Source organism: Trachypithecus francoisi, unplaced genomic scaffold (assembly GCF_009764315.1).
Source record: "Trachypithecus francoisi isolate TF-2019V2 unplaced genomic scaffold, Tfra_2.0 Lachesis_group16, whole genome shotgun sequence".
Lineage (NCBI taxonomy): Eukaryota > Metazoa > Chordata > Mammalia > Primates > Cercopithecidae > Trachypithecus > Trachypithecus francoisi.
This window is the reverse complement of record NW_022681461.1, coordinates 4,127,217-4,143,811: the sequence shown is the minus strand read 5'-3', so window position 1 is coordinate 4,143,811 and position 16,595 is coordinate 4,127,217. Positions and strand designations below refer to the sequence as shown.

Here is a 16,595-nt window from a genome sequence, read left to right as displayed (position 1 = left end):
ACGTTTAGTGAATGTGTGAACCACAGGCCCTGGAGCAGGCTATGCTGATGGCTGGGTAGGAAGGGGAATAAAACACATCCATGCTGCAGTGGCACTGTCATTGCAGCACCAGGGTGCAGGTGTGTGGAGGCCCTGGAGCTTGTGAGCCCACCCACGCTGCACCTGCACAATGCCAGTCTGACTGGGGTTATGGGTAGGGACATCTTGACCCTGGCATAGCCTCCTAAGTGCTGAAGTGCAGCTGAGTCCTGGGCAACAGGGAGGGTGTGGTGGGCAGGCACTGAGGCACCAGGCAGTTAGTAGTTGAGGGAGTTAGTAGTTGGCTAACTACTAAGCAGAGGAGGCCATTGAGTTTGAAAGGCAATGAGGTGTGGGAGGCAGTAAGATGCTACCTGAACTTCCACGGCCACCGTGCTCCTCCTCTCTGGGGCCTTTCCCTCCTTACCACCAGGCAAGAATGAGTTCACTGTGCTCCTTGCCCTCTCTGAGCTGTCCTATCCTGGCCTTTGCCCCCAGCTCACCTTCTCAGGGGGGCGTCCCTCTAGCCAGTGCCCTTCTTTCTACCCAATCATCTTGTATGCATTGATGTATGTATTGACTGTCTCCCTTTACTCCAATGTGAACTCCAACAGAGCTGAGACTCTGCTGAGTCCTCAGTGTCTACAACACTGCTTGGGACACAGTAGATGCTCAATAAGTACCTCAGTAGACAAGTGAGAGAGAAGCGGGGAAGGAGGGAGGAGTGGGGAGGTGCGTGTCCTGAAGGAGATGGAGAAAAGAAAGGGGAAGTCAGCTGGGCGCAGTGGCTCACGCCTGAAATCCTGGCACTTTGGGAGGTAGAGGCAGGTGGATCACCTGAGCTCAGGAGCTTGAGACCAGCCTGACCAACATGGAGAAACCCCGTCTCTACTAAAAATACACAATTAGCCGGGTGTGGTGGCGCATGCCTGTAATCCCAGCTACTCGGGAGGCTGAGGCAGGAGAATCGCTTGAACCCGGGAGGCGGAGGTTGCGGTGAGCTGAGACCATGCCACTGTACTCCATCCTGGGCAACAAGAGGGAAACTCCATTAAAAAAAAAAAAAGAAGAAGAAAACAAAGAAAAAGAAAGGGGAAGCCATAGGGACAAGCCAAACAGAGGGAGCTTGTGGGCTTGTGATGATACTTGTTTTATCCCACAGATGACAGGCAGCCATGGAAGGGCTTTGAACAAGAGGAATGTATCTGGCGGAGCACAGGAGGTGCAGGTGGGCACAGACCATCTGGAGGGCAGGGCTGGGAGGTGGGTGGGGTGGGCACCCCTGAACGACTAGAGGGGAGGCGGAGCTTCTCCAGACACATTCTGTGCAGTGGCTGCGGGGCAGGGAGCACAGGCCCAGGACCTGGAGACCCTCCGAGGGCTGCTCACTGTCTCCCACCCTCTGCCGTCTCACCAGGGAGCAGACATCCTCTGTCCAGCTAGGTGTTGAATTGCTTAGCGCCTCAGTTTTCACTTCTGTGAAATGGCACCAATACCAATACCGAAAGGCACCAAAGGAGAGTCCTGAGTATGCATTAATAGTCATCATGACCCAGGCATTTGCTAAGTGCTTACAAATATCTGGTTGGGTACTGGTAAAACCTCATGAAGAACTGAGCCTAGGGCTCTGTCCTGGTAAAAGCATTTGCTAAATGTTGGCAAACTACTGTCATTGTTTGTAAACAGGCTAATAGGAGTGTTAAGGGATGGGGGGCTACCCACATCAGGGCAGCTTCCCCTGCACCACAGCAGCCTCTAGAAGTTTCCAGCTTCATTTGGGCACTGCTCACCTGACTGCTTTAGTACTGCTGTAAGGGCGAGGGAGCGAGTGTGTCCATCAAGGAAGTGGGCACCACTCACCTGAAACCCTCCTTTTGGGCTCTCAACCTTCAGGCTGAGCATTCTATCTATATAATAGTAGACAACGGCTTAAGACTTACTTTCCCAGAACTTTAGTATGTAAAAAAAAAAAAAAATTCCAGACTTTCACCCAGGAGGAAGGCAACCAGTGACAACCGGAATTCAGGTAGGAAGGTCTATTGCAGGCCATCCTGGCCAGCCCAGAGGTGTGGGGGCTGGGGGTCTTCTGCTCTTTCCTCGCCCTCTGTGGCCAGCTACTTCTTCCTCTGTCTCCTTCCCCAGTGCCCAGTTCTTTGGGCACTGCCCTGAGCCTGTATCCACGGGGTCACTTGTTGGGGGTGGGTGGCTGACTGTGAGGGCGGATTTTTGCTCAGTTGGAGTAAGGACCTTAATTGAGCCGCCTGCCCTGGAGCAAACAGCCCCTTGGCAGCTGCTAGTGGGCGGTGATGGTGAGGGGCCGAGGGGCTAAGGAGCCTTGTCATGGATGCTGCTAGGAGACTGGGCCAGGTTTTCCTTCCCAAGATTCTGGAATTCCGAGCAGGGGTGGCCCGCATTTCCCAGCATGATGCGGATTTTGCTGAGGGAGGATGGCGAGAGAAAGACGGTGAGGGAGGAAGGGCGGGCAGGGATGTGGCCCCCGCCCAGCGCGGATGCCCCAAGGATGCAGGGCTGGCGGGGCAGGGAAGGCCTCTAGAAAGGGTGCAAGTGACCACTCAGAGCGCACCTCCGCTTCTCCTCCCCACCGTGGGGGTTCAGCTCCCTGGACACGGGGGCCAGGGTTCCCGTACTCCTCGCCCCTTAGGTCACGGGCCTGGGGGGCTCAAATGCCAGGGAGCTCTCTCTTGACAGAGCTCACCCGCCCGTGCCAGCGCACTCCCCACCCGGGCTTCTGTCCTCTACCTCTGGGGCTGAGCATCAGGGAAGTCCCCAGCCGGGAATGAGGGGAAAGGGGAAGTGGTGTCCCAGCCAGAAACTCAGTGGGGAACGGGCAGAGGAGGGAGGCAGCGCAGTCGAGGAGGAGGAACACCCCCACCGTCGTGGGGGTCAGAAGAAAGTTAGGGCCAAGTATTTGCATGTCGGCCTTCTAGACTAGGAAGTCTCTCCTGCGGGCTCCGCTTCCGCACCCCGGGTCTCCCCGCCTGCCTTGCCCGGGTTCCCCCAGCTCCTCTTTTCCCCGGGGCCCCGCCCACCTTCTCCCCGGGGTCCCACCCCACTTTCAGCCTCAGGGCTCCCCCAACTCACCTTCGCGCCCGCGGACCCCTGGGTCTACCTTCAGCCTTGGGGGCCCTCCTCGGCCTGTCTTCCACCTTCGGGATCCCCCCACCCGCCTTCTCCCACGGCGGGGTCCCCCCGCCCGTCTTCTTCCCCGGCAGGGTCCCCCAACCCACCTTCTCCCCCGCAGGGTTCCCCAGCCCGCCTTCCCGGCGGCGGGAGCGGCGGCCCAGGCCGGCGGGCGGAGGCGGCGCCACCCGGGGCGCTGACGTAGAGGCCGCTCGGCGGCCGGGGGTCCCTTCGGTGGGGCCGCGGCTCCCCGCCCGCCGCCCCCGCGCGTCCATTCCCTTTTGTGTCCCGCGCGCGGCCCGTCCCCCGCGCACACTCGCGCCCTGAGCCCCGCGGGCCGGCGGGCGGCTCCCGGCGCGGCCCCTCCAGCCAGCGCGCCCGGCATTGTGTGGACGCGCCCGGCCGGGAGCGCGCGCGGGGGCTGTCGTGCGCCCCCGTCCCCGTCCCTTCCCGGCCGCGGCGCCGCCTGCGCCCCGCCGCCCCCGCCGCCCCCGCGCGGCCCGGCCCCCGGCCCGGCCCGGACCGACCCGGCAGCGCAGCGGCGGGGCCGAGCGGCGGCGCGGCGCGGCAACATGGCGACGGTGCCCGTGTACTGCGTCTGCCGGCTCCCCTACGACGTTACCCGCTTCATGATCGAGTGCGACGCCTGCAAGGACTGGTTCCACGGCAGGTGAGCGCGCGGCGGCCGCTCGGCCCGGCCCGGCCACCCCGCCCGACCGAGCCTCGCGCCCCCGGCTGCGCGCCCGCAGGCCCGGCTCGGGGACGGGCCGCCGCCGCCGCCGCATTCCGGGCGCCCGGGTCGGGGCTGGGCCGTGCCGGGCCGCGCGCCCTTTTGTGCCCAGGGCGGGGGCGCCAAGCACGGGGCCCGCGCTGGGCGCCCCTGGCCGCCGCGCACAAAGCGAGGCCCGCGGGCCGGGAGGTGGGCTCGGGGCGCGGGGAAGTTGGGGCTCCAGGCCCGGGCCAGGCCGCCTGTCAGCGGGGTCGCGGCGGCCGCAGAGGCCGGGCATCCGGAGGGAGGCCCAGGCCCGGAGCCCCCGCCGCCTCCCCCCTGCGAAGTTGCAGGAACTTTCCCCGCGCGGGCTCGGGGCTGGCCGGGCCGGGAGAAGCGGGCGCGCAGCCCGGCGCGGGTCCCGGGAGAGGCGCCAGTGGCGGGCTCCGACGCCGGCAGGGCTGGGGCGTCCGTGGGGGCTCCGGCGAGGTGGCAGCCGGCGCGCCCACCCTCCGCCGTGGCCTGCGAGCTCCCTCGGACCTTGTCCCCGAGGGCAGGACCCTTCCCGGACCCCCGCGGAGCAGCTAGACGCGGCAGGCCTGCAGGTCCCCGGGCGGGAGTGTGGTGACAGAATAGTGTTTGTGAGTTGGGTAAGGGGGTTTGTTGTGGCTTTGCCCTCTCCTCCCTGGCCTTCAGCTTTCCCCTATTCCCTCCTCTCAGTTCCCGGCAGGAACACCAGTTTTGACATATCTTATGCTCCGTAAGGAAGACGGTGGGGGGGAAGGAGGTAGCGCTGGGAGACACTGAAAACCTCAGTCTTCTTGGCCCTTGCCTGTGGCCATGACCTGGCCCCGTGCCTGGGGTAGGTCCCTTCCCACCAAGAAGTAAATGGAGGAGGAGGAAAAGGAGGTGATAGTCTTGCCCAAACTGCTCCAACAGGTTCTCTTGCATCTGACTTTGCCTGTGGAAGGTGTTTGGACCCGGGGCTAGCCAGGGATGTATGCCCTCTGGGGCTCCAGTCCCAAACCACCAGGAGCAAGCAGCCTGGGGGACGAGTGGGGTGTGTGGTGGTGGGTGGTCTGGGATTCTCCTTCCAGAGAGGAGACACTCCTGCTGATTCTAAGCCTGGGTCTTTAAGACTGGTCTGTGGCCCTTAAGAGTGGTCTGTGGCCCTGAGTCCAGTCCTGCCAGTTGACATGTGGGGACCTGGGTGACTGGGATGTGACAGGGCCTGCTACATCTGTCAGCCCCAGTCCTGAGTCCTACCTCCATGCTGTAAGAAGGGCCTGGGACTCTGTGGGATGGGGATGCCCACGGAAATCTGGGCTACCTTCCTGGGTATGCCCAGGGCTATGGAAGCCCCTCAGAGCAGGGGAGACTTGAGTGTGAACACCGGGCTCTGCCCAGAACAGGGCTGACATGCACACCATCAACTGGCAGCCATCAAGAAGTTCATGGCCGGGCCAAAGTGGGTGAGAGCCTCTAAGGCTCCTCATATCCGAGGATGCTGAGCAGCTGGCCCTGAAAAGCCCTGAACGTGGTGGGGCCTGTCCCTTCTCCCCCATCCCCGCCGGGGCCCTGACCTGGCAAGCAGTCGCCCCGCTACAGAACCCTCTGGGCACCTGTGTCAGCTCCTGGCTGCTGCCCACACTTGGGGCCCAGACTGGGGAGGGTGAGAGGGCGTGAGAAGACCTTTGTCTCACCGCTCAGGGGTCCCTCTGGGAAGGGAAGGCTAGTTCTGAACTGGACTTCAAGGCCAAGGGAAAAACTCCAGGAATGAGGGGCAGGCAGGCGACAGGGGCTGAGAGCTGGCCTGAGCGCTGGTTGCTGTCATTTGCTGTATTGGCCCATGCAAAAATCCCCAAAGCGGGGATGTTTGGGGAGGCTCCATCTCCTTTTTTCTTATTTGAGGTCTGTGATTGAATCCAATACAGGCAGTTGATGAGCACAGATTTCTTCTCACCTATTTGGGGTGGCCGTGGGGTCTGAAAGGAGCTGTGCTTTCCCTCGGCCGTGAAAGTCATTTTCTCCTGCATCTAATCAAGGGTCATCTGCCAAAGTGAACCCTGTGGGGAAAAAGCCTCTGGGTGTGCCTGCTCCCGGATGGTTCTGGGCAGGTGTGTGATGGGGAGGACAGGCGTCAGGGGTTGGTGGGATTGGTAGAGCTCTCACAGCCGTGGGCAAAGCCCTTGGTCTCTCAGCATCACTTTTCTCATCAGTGAAATGAACATGTGTGACCAGACCCTTGCGTTTCTTCACCTCCAGACAGTCTCGTAGCCCCCGGTGGTTCTTTCCTGATCTTCGTACCGCTTGTGCTGTGATTTACTTCCTATTTAATATTTCAACTCACTTTTTAAAAGTTTGAATACTTTTAAACTTTTTATTTTGTGAGGATTTTAGACTTCCAAAAGCGTTCCAAAAACGGCATCGTTTTCCTGTATCCTTCCCTGTCTTTCCCTGCAGTGAACATCTTACCTAGCCATGGGACCGGTACCAGAATGAAGTGAGCGCTGGTGCCGGGCTGCTAACTCAACTACAGACTTTATTCAGATGTATTTAACCAGTGTTCTCCCCTTAATGTCCTTTTTCTGTTCCCGGATCCCACCTTGCATTTAATCCTCATGTGTCCTTACTCTCGAAAGTATTGCTTTTAAAAGGAAACTTCGTATCATTCCCTGAAATAGAACATTACTGTAACTTGCCATACACAGTAACTATCAAAATAAACACACAACTATTAGAGTAAAAAGCCTGTCTGTCCCACCTGTGGTCACATCCCATTCGTCCAGCGAGCCCCGTGTTGGGGAGAATTGCAGAGAGGGTCTCTAAGTCATCACCCACACTCACAGTGGCTGCGTCTTTGCTCTCGGCAGCTGTGGCGGCAGCCGAGAACTTGCTTGGGATAGAGCTTTGGCCATTTGTGGGGTCAGAGCTTGCTTCTAGGGTGAGTTTTCCTGCTCAGGGACTCTGAGCACCCCTCCCAGTGTTCTTGCCATGGTGGGTGGGGCTGCACCGCTGGCCTGGGTTGGGAAGAATGTTCACCATGGGGAGGGGGAATTGTGTTCTATCCTTGGGGTCATGCATCCTCCATTCTCTAGAGGGGCAGTGTGGAGTGGAGGTCGGGGAAACAGGCCCTCCTTTCAGGCCCCCTCACTGTCCTTGGGATGTGTGTGCCATACCTGAGCTGTCCCTTCACCAAGTTCTCACAAGATTCTTCCTCCAGCCCCATCTTGACCGTGACTCATCACTGCTGGGGTAGGGATCCTTGTCAACCCAGCCTTTCTTCCCTGGCACCGACTGGGGTGCTGTCCCAGAATTTGACCTGGGAGGGATGGAATTTTGTGGCAGGACCTGGCAGGAGGCAGCTGGAGGCCTGTTGCCTTCGGAGGTGTCTTCTTTGCCTCGTTTGGTGGGGATGTGTGGCTCTGCTCAGGCACTGAGGAGGACCTGTCCTCTCCTCTCAGGGATCTCACTCTTGCACAAAGCCACTTGGGCCACACACTGTGGTCCCTTGTGCCTGTGTCTTCTAACTGAAGGATGGAGACCAGACCCGATGCCCTCCACCCCTGCCTACAGCTGTACGGTAGATGACCTGGCATCTCACTTTGTCACCAACTTACTTTGAATAATTTCAATCTGGGAAGCAGGAATGCTTCTGTTAAAGTTTTAAGCATCCTTCACCGGTAGCTTTCTGGCCCTCTTTCCACTGCTTGTTCTATTGCACTGGAAGGGTTTTTAGAGGTGTAATCAGTAAAACTGACTTGAGAGAAATTGAAAGCTGTTCAGGTCACTTAAGTGACAGACATTTCATTCATACCTCAGTAAATATTTGTTGGGCACGTATTCTGTACGGAGTTCAGAGCTGGCTGTGAGGGCCCAGGGGTTAGCCAGGCAGCTCCTCTGAGAGTGGTGGCAGCCACCCTGGAGGGGGAGTGTCTCAGCAGAAGAGGGGCAGGAGTGGACTGAGGTTTTGACAGGGTGTTGCTGTGGGGACAGTTCGGGAGGAAGTTAGGGGCAGGGAGCCAGTGAGGAGGCCCTGCATGTGTACCCAGGGGGTGGCGAGTGGGGACTGGGGTCGGGAGAAGGGTCACATTCTGGAAGTGCTCAGAAAGTAGAGTGGACAAGACTTGCGTGGCATGGCTCCCTCCAATTCCTGTGTGTCCATCTGTCTGTCTGGACTCAGCCTGCCCTCCTCCTCAGGGCACTGTCTCTATGTCCATCTCCCTAAGGATGGAGTTGGCCTTTCTGGGCTCTCATTGTGCCCACCCAGCCTTAAGCTCCTTGGGACAGAGCCATGTCTAGGGGCTACCTGCGAACACCGCCTGGGGCTGTGGCTGTGCCCTGCAGGCCAGCTCTGTTGTTGGCCAGTGGAGTGTGTGTGTGAGAGGGAAGGAGGTCCTCCCATGGGTCAAATCTGGGTAATCAGAACTGACAGTTAAATCCGAGAACCTCCAATGCTGGGGAGTACTGGGGGAAGGGGTTCTCCTCATGGAGATGTTGTTGTGATGTGTTTAGGAATAATGATTAATCATTTTACAACAAGGAATTCTCCCCCTCTGAGTTTTTAGAGTTCTGGAGGAGGTGGGAAGAATGTCAGGCCAGCTTCTAGAGGGTAAAGTAGACATCCCTGTCTGTCAGCGCTTTCCAAAGGAGGTGTGTCTTGAAGGAAGCAAGGAGCTTCATCTTAATTGTCAGAATGTTTGCTGTTATTAAATATAGTTAATATTTGGCTGGAAGTGTGCTTGGTGTGAACCTCTGGACTGCAGCCCACGTTTGTTTGGGGCGGCTTGGGTGCGGTGTGGCCACAGATGCCCTAAAATCTGGGCAGAGGTTTGGGTGGACCCTGCCACCCCTAGCCACCCTCTTTTTTGGCCATCCCGCTAGTACCTCGCAATATGCCAGGTCCTCTAAAAGAGTGAGTTTTTCTGGTGGGAGCAAGTGTGGGCCGGAAAACAGTGTTCCATGACGCAGTTATCTGGGAAAATCTCACTTTTGAAATTTAGGGTGTGGGTAAAACAAAGTCCATCTCTTGGTTTTTTAGATAAGACAGGCCTGATTGTGCTGCAGAAGCTAACATTTAGTTGGGGTTTAATGCCATAGGGGTTTTTCATTCATCATGTTTGGTTCACATGTCGACTGTGAGGGGCAGATAGTGTGGGTCACCCTATCACCTGCATTCCCAGCGTGGACACAGAAGCAGCCAGGGCCTCTGTCACATGCAGGTCTCTGGCTTCATCAGGTGCACTCTGAGCTGCAGCAGGTGGACCTACTCACCTCCCAGGGGGTGCAGGTGAGGATGTGGTACCTGGCTTAGGTTATTCTGGCTCAAGGGCCTGAGCAAATGCAGGGGCTGATAACTGCTCGTGTCCATGGTTTCGGCAGTGTAACATGGACGGAAATGTAGTCACAGAGGAAGGCCACATACTGAGCTAGGGGATGGGAGGTGCTTCCTTGTCCAAGCAGCTGACAACAGCAGCTCCCTTCTGGGTCTGAATATGCCCAGTGTCTCTCAGGGTCTCTCGCTGTAGTGCCTTCCTCTCTGCATCTCTCCTTCTCTGTCCCCTGTCTTCTGCCAACCTTGATTCTCAGCTTTTTGGTTCCATGGCAGATATGTGGCCCTAGCTGTGGGGGTCCAGAATGGGACTTGGCTCCTATGCTTCAGGGTGCAGGACCTATTTACTTTTCTCCTGGACCCCCCCACCACCGTAGTACTGGGTCACTCACAGAAAAACATATGAGCATATTTAGAATTCTAGCCAGTGGTTTGGATCTCAAAACATAGGAACTGAAAAATCTTTGTGATATCTGTCCCTGTCTATCAAAGCTTTCCGAAGGAGGCGTGTCTTGAAGGAAGGAATTTGGTGTGAGCCTCATCTTATTCACCAGAATGTTTGCTTTTACTGAAAATATTTAGCTAGAAATGTGCATATAGGGAAACGAGCCTTCTACCTTTTTTAAAAATTAAGGTGAAATTCATATAACATAAAATTAACCATTTGAAAGTGTGAAGTTGAGTGGCATTTAGTGTCTTCATAGTGTTGAACAACCACCACCTTTATTTGTTCCAAAACATCTTCCTCACTCCTCAGGTAAACCAGTGTCCAGTAAGTAGTCACTGCCCTTTCTTTCTCCCACTGGCCCCTGACACCCACTGGCCCCTGACAGCTAGCAGTCTGCTTTCTGTCTCTATAGGTGGGTCTATTCTGGATATTTACTATTTCATATAAACAGAATCATACAGTATGTCACCTTTTGTGTCTGACTTCTTTCACTTAGCACAATATTTTTGAGATTCATCCACATTGTATCATGTGTCCGTGTTTCAGGGATTTTTATGGCTGAATAATATTCCATTGTGTGGATAGAGCACAGTGTATCCATTCATCAGTGTGTGGGCATTTGGATTGTTTCCACCTATGGCTGTTGTAAATAGCGCTGCTATAAACATTTGTGTATACATATTTGTTTGAACTCCTGTTTTCAGTTCTTTTGGATATATACTTGGGAATGGAATTGCTGGATCATATGGTAATTCTATGTTTAACTTTTTGAGTAACCGGCAAACTGTTTTACACAGGAGCTACATTATTTTAAATTCTCCTCAGCAACGTTCCAATGTCTCCACATCCTCGCCGACACTTGTTTTCCTTTTTTTTTTTTTTAATTAAAGCCATCCTAGTGGGTATAAAGTGGGATTTCTTTATGTTTTTGACTAGCATTTCTCTACTGACCAATGATGTTGAACAGCTTTCACATGCTTGTTGGCCATTCGTATATCTTCTTTGTACAAATGTCTACTCAAGGACTTTGCCCACTTTTACATTGGATTGCTTGTCTTTTATTGCTGAAGTGTTAGAGTTCTTTATATAGTCTAGATACTGCATCCTTGTTTTTTTTTTTTTTTTTTTGAGACGGAGTTTTTCTCTTGTTGCCCAGGCTGGAGTGCAATGGCATGATCTCAGCTCACTGCAACATCCGCCTCCCGGGTTCAAGTGATTCTCCTGCCTCAGCCTCCTGAGTAGCTGGGATTACAGGCGTGCGCCACCACGCCCAGCTCATTTTGTGTTTTTAGTAGAGACGGAGTTTCTCCATGTTGGTCAGGCTGGTCTCAAACTCTTGACCTCAGGTGACCCACCCACCTTGGCCTCCCAAAGTGCTGGGATTACAGGCATGAGCTACCGCGCCCGGCCTAAATGCTGTATCCTTATCAGATACATGATTTGCACATACATTTTTCCATTCTGTGGGTTGTCATTTCACTTTCTTGATAGTGACTACTGATGCACAAAAGTTTTTAACTTTGATAAAGTCTAGTTTAGCTCTTTTTTCTTTTGTTTGTTATGCTTTTGGTGCCATTTCTAAGATTTCATTGCCAGATCCAAGGTTATACAGGTTTACTTCCATGATTTCCTTTAAGAGTTGTATAGTTTTGGCTCTTATCTTTGGTTTTTGATCCATCTTCTGTTTATTTTTGTCATGATGGAAGGTAGGAGTCCAACTTTATTCTTTTGAAGCTGGATATCCAGTTGTCTCAGCATCATTTGTTGATGACTGTTCTTTCTCCGTTGAATGATCTTGGCACCCTGGCCAAAAATCTTTTTTTTTTTTTTTGAGGCGGAGTCTCGCTCTGTCGCCCGGACTGGAATGCAGTGGCCAGATCTCAGCTCACTGCAAGCTCCGCCTCCCGGGTTGACGCCATTCTCCTGCCTCAGCCTCCCGAGTAGCTGGGACTACAGGTGCCCGCCACCTCGCCCGGCTAGTTTTTGTATTTTTAGTAGAGACGGGTTTCACCGTGTTAGCTAGGATGATCTCGATCTCCTGACCTCGTGATCCGCCCGTCTCAGCCTCCCAAAGTGCTGGGATTACAGGCTTGAGCCACCGCGCCCGGCCCCAAAAATCTTTTGACCACATACACAGGGATTTATTTCTGGACTCTCAGTTCTATTCCACTGGTCTATATGTGTCTCCTTATGCCAGTACCACACTGCTTGATTACTGCAAAGTTGTAGTAAGTTTTGAAAGCAGAAAGTATGAGTCCTCTGATTTTGTATTCTTTTTTCACTGTTGTTTTGGCTATTTTGGGCTCCTTACATTCCATGAGTTTGAGGATTGGCTTTTCCGTTTCTGCATAAAAAGGCTGTTGGAATTTTGATAGGGAGTGTGTTCAGCCTGTAGATTGCCTTGTCATCTTAATAATATTAAGTCTTTTGATCCATGAACATGGGATACCTCTTCACTTATTTGTGTTTTCTTTAGTTTCTTTCAGCAGTGTTTTATAGTTTTTGGTTTATGAGTCTTTCACCTCCTCAGTTACATTTATTCCTAGATATTTTATTCTTTTGGATGCTATGGTAAGTGGTATTATTAACTTCTTTTTCAGATTGTTCATTGATGGTACTTTTATCTTTTTTTGTAATCACCTTTTAATGTGTGGTGACTGAATTTCCAGAACTGTACACGTGCAGGGTGCTGCCCACCCCTGGCATGCTCTCCGTGTTCATGCATGTGCTGCTGTGTGCCCCAGTGCGTGCCTACATACTTGTGAAGGAGGGTTGCTATCTTCTTTTTTAACCGTAAGTCAGATGTTGAACTAGGCGTTTTCCATACATATGTAAGACTTCTCTCATATTGTGTATGGGTCTCCGTCTCCTTTCCCTGACTACCATCCTCCCCGAGGGCTGTCTTTTTGGCTACATGCTTCTCTGCTGAGGATGCTTTTGTGGAACAAGGCCAGGGTTCTGGATTGCTAGAGTAGGGACAGCAAGCACAGTTATGGAGCAGTGTCAGCCACTTTGTGTGAGCAGCATGTGGCCTCTGATCTCCATGCATCGAGTGGATGGTTCTGCTCAGGTGGAGCGCATGTATAAAGCCCTTGTTCATTCTTGTTCCTGACATGCCATGGGTTGGGCACAAGGCTACAGTATTGGATAAACATGAGGATCTGATTGGCCTTGGAGAGTGCTTTGGGACCAGGATCTGACCTGGGGACTGATACACCCACCCCTGGGGCTGCCAGACTCAGGTGTTGAACCCTGACCCCAGCACCTTTACCCCACAATTCCAGATCACTAAGATCTTATTGTAACTTTGTGATTTTGTCCCTTATTTTACCCTTCCCCTATAAAACCCCGTCAAGGCATGTTCTGTGTATGAATCTTAGGGAAAGCTTGGGCCGTGTAAAGAGTAGTCAGGAAGCACTTCCCAGGAACACTGGGCCTGGTGGGAAGGCAACGTCAAGTGGAGCACGAGGCCGTTCCCTGCTAGGTCCCATGTCACCAGCCTCCTAGGCTGACCTGCTTTTGCTGGAGCAATGGTGCAGACTGATTTAGGGGTTCAGGCCCATTTCCCTGAAGGAGAGACTGGGGCCCGGGGTCCTAAGACACGTGGTATCCTGGAACAGTATAGAAACTGCAGCCTTGGCCGGGCGCGGTGGCTCAAGCCTGTAATCCCAGCACTTTGGGAGGCCGAGACGGGCGGATCACGAGGTCAGGAGATCGAGACCATCCTGGCTAACACGGTGAAACCTCGTCTCTACTAAAAAATACAAAAAACTAGCCGGGCGAGATGGCGGGCGCCTGTAGTCCCAGCTGCTCGGGAGGCTGAGGCAGGAGAATGGCGGTAAACCCGGGAGGTGGAGCTTGCAGTGAGCTGAGATCCGGCCACTGCACCCCAGCCCGGGCGACAGAGCGAGACTCCGTCTCAAAAAAATGAAAAAAAAAAAAAGAAACTGCAGCCTTAGCTAGTCTTCTGCACATTGCCTGGAGAAGGGGTGAAGTGAGGCTTTTGGAGGGCTCACTGAACTCAGGGGAGAGGGAAGGACCCTGTGGCCCTGCATGAATCAGCACACACAGGCTCAAGTGGGAAGCAGGGAGGAGTCTCACTAAACCTTCTCTGGCTGGAGTCAGCCAGACATGAGGATTAGTTGCCCTTGGTGCTTGTGGAATCTCTCCCTGGAAGTGGGAGGCACTGTGGCGACCACTGCCCAGCAGCACATAGCAGAGGTGTGCAGAAGCAGCCAGGCAGGGAGAGGTTTCCTCCACTGTTTGTACCCAGCACTAGGCACTTCTGGATGCCACCCTATTCCTTGCAGCAGCTCCCCTGGTGGGCTTTGGATGGAGGGGTTACTTAGGAGAAGCCAGCTGGGGGAGGGCCAGCAGCTGGCCAACAGCCCCCACTCCTCCCATGCCAGCCAAAGTGCAGGCCGGATGGGAACAGTCTGTGAGGCTTTTGTGCCACTCCTGGCTATGCTTGGTCACTCTGCATGTCACACATGAGGAATCCTGAGTCTCAAAAGGGCCCGGGCATCCAGCACGAGCTGCGCCAGGAGTCAAGAGGTTTGCCATGACTGGGCTTGGCTCATTGTTTATCAGTGAGCATGTCCATCAGTCTGTCCGTCTAGCTGGTGACGTTTCCTGAGCACCATGGGGGCCAGGCTCTGTTGTAGGCACGGGCAGCAGTGAGGAAGACCGCATGGCCCCTGCAGCTAGTGCTGGGGGACAGGGTTGGGGTGGCATGGCCCTCATCACCAGCCGCCTACGATTCTGTGCCAGAGCAGATTGGGGTGACAATAGACTGCACTGTGTGGGGTGAGGGGCAGCATGTGCTGGCCCCCAAATGAGGGGAGATATGGTTAGGGAGGCACCTTGACCTGTTAGCCATGGGTGGGAGTTACATTTTGGCCCCAGTGCAGGAAGATGAGGACAAGGCACAACTTTGTTTAGTTTGCAGTCTATAAAGTTCTCTCAGAGTTCTGTGGGAGGCGTGGAGTATAGGGCAAGATGGAGAGAGGTCAGAGACTAGTTAGGGGCTGGCAGAGCCCTGGGTGAGGGACGGAGGAGCCTCAGGTGAGGGACGGAGGAACCCCAGGTGAGGGATGGAGGAATCCCAGGTGAGGGATGATGGAGGAGCCCTGGGTGAGGGATAGAGGAGCCCCGGGTGAGGGACTATATGGGAGCCCTGGGTGAGGGATGATGGAGGAGCCCTGGGTGAGGGATGATGGAGGAGCCCTGGGTGAGGGATGGAGGAGTTCTGAGTGCGGGGTGACGGAGGAGCCCCGGGTGAGGGATGACGGAGGAGCCCCAGGTGAGGGATGATGGAGGAGCCCCAGGTGAGGGATGATGGAGGAGCCCCGGGTGAGGGATGATGGAGGAGCCCCAGGTAATGGATGGAGGAGCCCCAGGTGATGGATGGTGGAGGAGCCCCGGGTGAGAAACGATGGAGGAGCCCCGGGAGAGGGATGATGGAGGAATCATGGGTGAGGGATGATGGAGGAGCCCCGTGTGAGAAACGATGGAGGAGCCCCGGGTGAGTGATGATGGAGGAGTCATGGGTGATGGATGATGGAGGAGCCTTGAGTGAGGGATGATGGAGGAGTCCTAGATGAGGGACGATGCGGGAGCCCCAGGTGAGGGATGGAGGAACCCTGGGTGAGGAACAGCGGAGGAACCCCAGGTGATGGGTGGAGGAGCCCCAGGTGATGGGTGGAGGAGTCCTGGGTGAGGGATGGTGAAAGAGCCCTGGGTGAGGGATGGTGAAGGAGCCCTGGGTGAGGGATGGTGGAGGAGTCCCGGTGAGGGATGGAGGAACCCCGGGTGAGGAATGGCAGAGGAGCTCCAGGTGATGGGTGGAGGAGCCCCGGGTGAGGGATGATAGAGGACCCCCAGGTGATGGGTGGGGGAGTCGTGGGTGAGGGATGGTGGAGGAGTCCTGGTGAGGGATGGTGGAGGAGTCCTGGTGAGGGATGATGGAGGAGCCTCAGGTGAGGGATGATGGAGTCCCAGGTGAGGGATATTGCAGGAGCCCCAGGTGAGGGATGGAGGAGCCCCAGGTGATGGGTGGAGAATCCCCAGGTGATGGATGGAGGATCCCCAGGTAAGAGATGGTGGAGGAGCCCTGGGTGAGGGAGGGAGGAGCCCCAGGTAAGGGGTGATGGAGGAGCCCCGGGTGAAGGAGGAGGCAGGAACCCTGGGTGAGGGAGGATGGAGAGGTCTGGGTGAGCGATGGAGGAGCTCTGAGGGGTGGGAGGGCTGGATAGGAGGGTGTCTCACCCTACCACCCTGCCTGTCAGGCACTGCTTCTGCCCGAGCTCCCCCAGTGCCAGTTGGAGGGTGGAAACACTAGCTGCTATTTGGTCTGGAGGTTCTCATGGGACAGTGTTGTTATGTGACTCTCGTGATCCCAGGCTGTGTCTGTGTAGCCAGCCCTCTGGTCCACCTAGGGCCCATCTGTCCCTGGAGCCGCCCATTGGCCTCACTGACCAGTCCCCTCTCCAGCAGCGTGGGCCCCCTGTCTGCTGGGTAGCCCTTGACCCTGCCATGGGCCGTCTTGCCACCTGCCCGCTGTGTAGGCATGTGACTTGGATCCTGGTGAAGGAGGTGGCTGCATGGCGGGGTGGGCAGGTGAAGCAGCAGCACAGGGTCCCCTCCCTGGAGGCCCCCATGACAGTGGGCTGGGTGCCTGGACAGTCGTGTGTCTGCAGGTCTGGGCGGCCGCTGCACCTCTCTCCCTGTCGCTGAGCAGCAGCTGGGGGCAGAACCACAGCTCTGCGGACCTGTTTATCTCAGTGCCTGACCACATGCTCTGGAGGGAGGACCTGTGCCCTGCACTGTGTGGCCCTGGGCAGGCAGGTCACTTCCTGTCGCAGGTGTACATCTGGATAAAGACGGTTCTGTCTTCCTGCCTGGTGGCGTTGTGTTGGGGACCATGGGACTGTGGGGTAGGAGGGAGC

General features: G+C 55.5%; 1 protein-coding gene across 4 annotated transcripts in view; it reads left to right on the top strand.

Annotated features, from left to right (window-relative positions):
- The first annotated feature begins 1,202 nt into the window (after positions 1 to 1,202).
- PHF2 (PHD finger protein 2) overlaps positions 1,203 to 16,595 on the top strand; it is a 108,020-nt gene continuing 92,627 nt past the window's right edge. The window contains exon 1 of one of the 4 annotated variants that reach the window (XM_033236710.1): positions 1,203 to 1,246. In XM_033236710.1, coding sequence (XP_033092601.1) covers positions 1,218 to 1,246 — 29 coding nt within the window. In that variant the 5' untranslated portion in view covers positions 1,203 to 1,217. Of the gene's footprint in view, positions 1,247 to 3,321; positions 3,830 to 16,595 lie in introns of those variants that run through there. The other 3 variants (XM_033236711.1, XM_033236708.1, XM_033236709.1) reach the window with 3 other exon arrangements.